General features: G+C 35.0%; 1 protein-coding gene across 1 annotated transcript; it reads left to right on the forward strand.

Annotated features, from left to right (window-relative positions):
- The first annotated feature begins 714 nt into the window (after nt 1–714).
- Nucleotides 715–6,910, forward strand: LOC145570434 (uncharacterized). The gene is made up of 10 exons (XM_081629510.1): nt 715–869; nt 2,215–2,446; nt 2,986–3,084; nt 3,230–3,399; nt 3,856–3,989; nt 4,108–4,285; nt 4,868–5,435; nt 6,096–6,208; nt 6,289–6,532; nt 6,680–6,910. Exons 1-10 carry the CDS (start codon nt 814–816, stop codon nt 6,908–6,910), a joined length of 2,025 nt encoding a protein of 674 aa, XP_081485636.1. The 5' UTR covers nt 715–813.

The following is a 6,910-nucleotide window of genomic DNA, read 5'->3' on the forward strand; positions in this document are numbered from 1 at the left end:
CCCCAGTGATTTAGACCCCAACCCTGTGATATGGTGGTGGGAGGCTCATCCATATCTTGCCATATAAAAATTTTAAAAAAAAAATAAAACTATATTCTCTTATAGAATATTGATCATCTATTAATCAATACTAAAACAAAAAATGCATACATTTTTTTTTGACACATGTCAAACTTTATTAAAAAATATCCCGCCAAAACAATATATAATGTCATCCTTTTTTTATGGTTTTTGTTATTCTACTTAGCGTATTTTTTAAAAGTACGTTGTATAGTTATTTTTGGAAATAACATGCATCATCAACATAATATAATGTATACTATTTTTAAATATTTTTAACACAACTAATTAATAATAATTTTTTTCTCAATTCAATATTAATATTTTTGGCCTTATTATTCCAATTTTCTTATATTTATTATGAAAAAAAATTGTTACTATATTAATCTAGTTAATGATCAAAGTCTGAAATTTTTGACACAAATATTAATAACAGGGCAAAATTTTAGGCGGGAGTAGTAAGCATGAATATACAAGCGATAATAACAAAACGAACGCAGTTGCATGAGAAACATGTGTCTTTGTTTCGAAGCCCACACATACCGTTTCTCATGCCACGTCCTTGCCTTCATTCCTCCATTCTCTCACCGCATTCATTCACTCCAACTTAATGGAAATTTCAAACACTTTATATCCTACAAATCTAAAGTACCATATTCTATTTTTAGTAACTAAGTATTTAAATTTTGTAACACTACTCTTTCATCTTGATCAATTCACAATCAAAATTGTGTTGTGATTTATTCGTGCATCATGAATTTGAAGCATCTTTCGTCCACTGCTAATTCTGTCATCCATCGATGTTCATTGTACATTTTCTTTCTCCCTATCTATAATTTCATCTTCCATTACATGTTGGATGCGTACTTGTGTGCTTTATTTATGATCCGAATATATTACTTTGTATTTGCGCTAATGCACGGGATATATTATTATATATATGGAACTAAATCTTATTTGCGCTAATGCACGGGATATATAATCATATATATGGAACTGAATCTTATTTGCGCTAATGCACGGGTGTATGATTGTTTTTATTATTTGTATTATTGCTGTTTAGCTGAATTAATTTTGTTAAGTGGTTGTTCATTTTGGTTCAGGTTATTGAAAATGTTAATAAACACCCGAGTGCAATAAGTTTTTTTTTTTTTTTTTTTTGCTCATTGATGATTAATCGAGCAATAATCCTCCTTTAATCATCAAAATAAGCAAAAAATTTACCTTGGATGCACCTTGCACCCGGGTGTATGTAACAACCTATGATAGTTTCGTAATTCTCTATCGTTGTTAGTTTCTTCGATTTGGGTTTTTTTTTTTTTTTTTTTTTTTTTTATTGTTTGCACGTGGAAGGTGAATAAAAGTATAGTAGATTCTATAGTCTCCAAATTAAGAACTGTAAATTGAAGTTTATGGTTTTACCATGTAATCATACTAAGTGAGCAAATGGCGGAGTATGAAATGGTTTAAATGATGTTTTGAGTGAAATTGTGACATATTTTTGATAACAAGGGGTTTGGACTATGTGACTATGGGAAATTCTCTGTTTCTCACATGGCATTTTCGTAAATAAATCAACAACTTTATTCAACTTTATTCAATTGTGGAGCCCATAATAATGAAAAAGTTGTTGATTTATTCACAAAAATGCATGAATTTGTTTCTCACCATGAGAAACCGAGGCATCCTCATGTGACTATTGTCTCCGGCTAGAGAGAATAAGTAACAAATATCAAATCCGAGATGTAAACAATCGATGTGTACGGGATTAGCTCAATATGAGTACATGACATTTTACTTGCTTCTGCTATCTGGGAAAGTTAAATTATGGTGCATTCTAAAATTTAGGACTACTATTGTGTGTTGTAATATCTCTAAAACATGGTAGAGTTTGGAGTACTATAAATTGAAGAGGAATTGACATGTTAATGTATAAATACTTAAATAGCCAAGAGGGTACGCTATACGAATATAACATGGTAACTTTGGTAAGAGTGTAGTTTCCGTATTAGGAAGAGCATAGAAATTTAGATAAACCATTTCTTCAATCTAAGTTACTCGAATTTTTAATCATCCAATTTTGTTCATAGCTTGGTTTCAATTTGAAATACTTAAGGAAGTGTTGAAGATATGATTCTCTTTTTTACTGTGTAGGAAATTACACACCTCTGTGGATGCATTGCTGGAAGAATTCAAGGGAGTATGGAAGCCAGAGATGGGCGAATATGCACGAAAATTAGTGGAGTTTTGCTGCTCAAAGGCTGTAAGACAGGGGCCAGCTTGTGGGGAAGATGACTACATTAGTGATAGTTCCTTTAGCCGCTTTACATTTGACATGATGTTAGCATGGCAGATGCCGAGCTCTGCTGATGAAGAATCTTACAGGGTACATTTTTATGCATCTTTATTTATATGTACTCTCTCCATTCGTACTTATAGTATATATACCGTCTGTGGAGAATGTAGACCGGATAAAAACTTGTTATTCATTTCCTGTAAAAATAACATAAGAGACCTGCCTGGCAGCCTCTTAAGTTTACCCTTGTCAAGTATGCCACTAAGGTAAGGTAGATGCCAAGCAATTTGTATCTGATATTTTCGGAGATTGATTTGATCCTCAAGTCTCAGTTCTGCTAGCTGTGCTTTAAGTGCCTTTATACTGTCCAAGTTCAGCAATACAACATCGACGGTATGACATTCAGTAGGATAGTCTGAAGACATGTCCCAACGAGAGTATAATAGTGCAGCCTTAATGGAATATTTTATTTCATGGAATTGTGTTGCTTGCAATTCCCTGTTGATTCGAGTACAGGTTCAATAGTAGTAATGATATGGCTGTATGGGAACCATCAGAATTTAGATATACATTTTTAAAGCATCTCTCATTGCGAATATTTAGTTCCCTGCGTTTGTATTGATTTACAGGAATCTTTAGGTAAAGAGAAAGAAGAGAAGAAATCCCTTGTAGCGACTCAACCACACGAAGATGTGTCATTGTTCTATTCTGATATCATGCCACTGCTCGTAAGATCTTCACATTTATTACAATTCTGTCACATTTCCATCATCTGTAGAAACAATAATTGTGGGAATCAGAAATATTTCATATATTTAGCATTTGTTTTCAGTCCATTGACAGCAATTTTGAATTATGACATTGCATTGGTAGGTTGATCATGGACAAGGTGTTAAGGAAGATGCTTTTGTGTGGTTTGCAACAATGCTCCCTTTGCCTGGAGATGTAATCAATGGTAGATTCATCTTCGAAACTCTTACAGCATCTACAGCAAACATTCTCCATTATCCAGCCTACGATAGATTTCTCACAGAAATTGCCAAGTGAGATGACTTTTTTATTCACAACATGTATTAGTTTGTTTTGCAATTTATTGGATATTACCTCCATATAGACGAAATGGCATCATAACTATTCCAAATCTAAAGAAGTGCTTTATAAAATTAGTATTGATGTACTCCGTTTATATGTAGCCACCTATAAATTCTTCCCTCATCTCCCAAAATATGTTAACAATCTAACTTTCCACTTAAGCTATCACGGCTTCACGAGTCTTGGACTTTCACAGGTTTAATTATTCTGATTTCACCTGGCATGAAGATTATTTTTTTGGTCAGAAGAAAATAAAAGAATTGTAATGCATCATTCTTTTTCCTGTGGCTGTCTGAATGAGATATAACTCATAAATTTGTTCATGTAGTAAGGGATTAGGTTACTTTCACCGAGGATACAGATATAGGCATTTTTTTTTAGTTTTGATTTTATTGGAATTATTTCAGGTGCATGAGGCATTTGCAAAAGCAAGAAATACCAAAGGGTGTCAAACTCGCTGATGATGAATATATATTGCATGTTGAGGGGACTGCTAGTAGTCAACGGGTAATCCGTCATATTGGAGGAACAAGCTGGCCAGGTTGGTTAAGCCATTGTAATTTAGCTTTTTTTTTTTTTTTTTTTTTTTTTTATAGTTTCTAAGAATCATTCTACATTGAACTCTGGAGAATTTTCACTTCTGCTGCTGTTCTATCTAGGTAGACTGACACTCACCAACTATGCTCTCTACTTTGAGGCCATGGGATCTATAAATCATGAAGATTCAATAAAAATGGATCTCTCAAGGAATATCGAGCAGAGTGTGAAACCTGCTGCTACAGGTCCATGGGGCGCTCCACTTTTTGATAAAGCCATGCTCTATGAATCCTCAGAACTGTAAGACTTTGAGCAGCTAGTTAGAAGTAACCTTATTATGCTTTTTGTTTCATTTTTGGATCTGAAATTATTGTTTGATTCGTGAATTAAAATGAATGAAATTTTGTACATTGGACAGCATCAAATTACTTAAAGGTGGAGATGAGAATCGATCCCAGGATCCCCTAGAATCGGGAGGGAGCTCAAACCACTTGAGTTATCCCTCTTTCTCATTAAGGATTTCTGAATGAACTAATCTGAATTGTTTTCTGCTTACAGTCAGCAACTTCTATAAAACAGTACAGGCTTTACACAGCTAAAGTTTTCCTGGAATACATTAAGATTTATGATACCATTTTGAGTAACTCAAACGACGAGTATTTAAAATGACTTATTATCCCTATCAAATCAAGAGTGGTAGTCCCTTGTTATGCAGGAACATGAATTAGATTCCACATCTTGTTGGTATAGGGGGACTTTAGAATATTTTTGATAGTGAATTTTCAGAAAGCACTAGTGTACTGAAAAACACTAGTTTCTATAAGTTCATTCTACCATCATAGCCAAACTTTCGAAATTAATGATTTGTGTATTTTCTTGTAGGACTGAAGGTATACTGCTAGAATTCCCAGAATTAACCAGTTCTACAAGACGAGATCATTGGTTGGTCTTAACGAAGGAAATTATTCTTTTACATCAGTTCTTATCGAAAAAGGAGTCGCTACTGTCAGCAAACCAAGTATGGGAAATGCATGCAAGGACAATTTTAGGCTTTACAAGGCTTCATGCTGCAAGAGAAATGCTTAGAATGGCACCTCCATTACCACAAAGATTTTTGATCTTTACTCTATTTGATGAGCTTCCTAAAGGAGATTTTATTATAGAAGAACTTGCAGAAACTTTAAAACTGATTAAAACTGAAGAACCCTGCAGTGCAAGTTCAATCCTGAAGAATCTGAACATGCCGCACAAGTTTGCACCTGAAATGGAGTCGAAGGAATCAGATGTGGTTGGAAAAGTCACTTTAAAAAGTGCTCAAGAAGATAGTTTTGCAACATTGGATGAAGCTGTTACAGAGGTGAAGGAACAAGCAAAGGAAATCGAGTCGGCAAAAGCTACCACTGAAAGCTTAAAAGAAGAAGGGGTTGTTGATAGTGCTCTTGTACTTTTGGTAAGTTTGTACCCAAACTATATTAGGACTAATGGACTATAACGGAAAATCTTCTCGCTTGTTTAAACGGAGTATTGTAATTCCTTGGCATTTTGTTTTTCTAAATGCCATATATCTTCCTCTTCTGATTTCACTATCTAGTAATAGAGTACTTGTCAGAGTGCCCTGAATTCGTACTTTAAATCGCTACTACCGACTTCATGGCTATGTAGATTACACTAGTTCCTTTCCATAGTGACTAGTCTAAGCTGCACCACTGTGTCTAAAGGTGTTGTCTTCAAGCCCTATACCATTTTAAAGAAGATTTAATTTTAGTTTCATAATTGATGCTGGTCAGGATGAGATGACTGGTTCTGTTTCAGAATGGCATTCATTGTCTATAGAGAAAAGAAAGAAAGAGAAAATCTTATGCCCATTGATAGGTGGTAATAAATTGCTGTAATGCTTATGACTTACGAGTTTGTATGACTTTACTAGCAAAATCACATAAAAATTCACACTGCCTACCATGCTGTCCATGCTAAAGTTAGGGTGTATCCTACTGAAGTCATATCATCCTATTTATTAGTTTGTAATTGGGATCACAGATAAAGCAGAGTGATTTTAAAATCATAATCTTCGTGCACAAGGTTTATTGCTTTTAATTGGTATCATTTGTAGGAGCTCTTGAAACCACTGAAAAGCAGTTGGATTTGGCTTCAAGAAGTATTGGCATGGGAGAGGCCGGGTGCTACCATCAATTTGATCACTGCTATTCTCTTCATAGCCTACAGGTAATTTTACGGTATATAGATCAATTTGTAACTGCATTTTTTAGTGTAGCAGGTTTGTTTTATCGGCAGTTTAATTGTAGGGAGTGGATTGGAAAGGCATTGGCTACCATCTTATTTTGGGCAGCCTATGAAATGCTACGAGCAAGGCAGCGGAGGATTGGAGACAAGTATAATAAGGTGGTGGTGTGTACTGCTTCAGACCAGACAACAAGGGAGAGTATTATATCTGCGCAGCAAGGACTGAGAACTGCCCATGACTTGGTGCAGCAGGTCAACATTGCAATTCTTAAGATCTACTCTATATTGGTTTCTAGGGCTCCCAAGGTACTTGATTCACTTGTTCTTGCCTCTCTTTTACACAAGTTACAAGAAAATATAATATAAACATAATAATGGCAGTAACATGTCGACTCATGCTGGAGAACAGGACATTCTACTTAATTAGACACTGATTGCGGTTCTTTTTTGCAGCAAGCAAACACGGTGATGATGATGATGGTTGGAATAGCAGTGATAGTAGCTCTTATCCCCTTCAAGTATATGATTATGGCTTCCACCTTGTATCTATTTGCAACAAACTCAAAAGTTTACAAGAATCTCATGAAAAACGACTCAGCAGGAAATCGGCGATTGAAGGAATGGTGGGACTCCATTCCCGTTATTCCTGTGGAAACTGTGGACGAACTGCCAGAGAACAGATGA

The sequence above is a fragment of the Chenopodium album genome, chromosome 2, assembly GCF_948465745.1.
Source record: "Chenopodium album chromosome 2, dcCheAlbu1.1, whole genome shotgun sequence".
NCBI lineage: Eukaryota > Viridiplantae > Streptophyta > Magnoliopsida > Caryophyllales > Amaranthaceae > Chenopodium > Chenopodium album.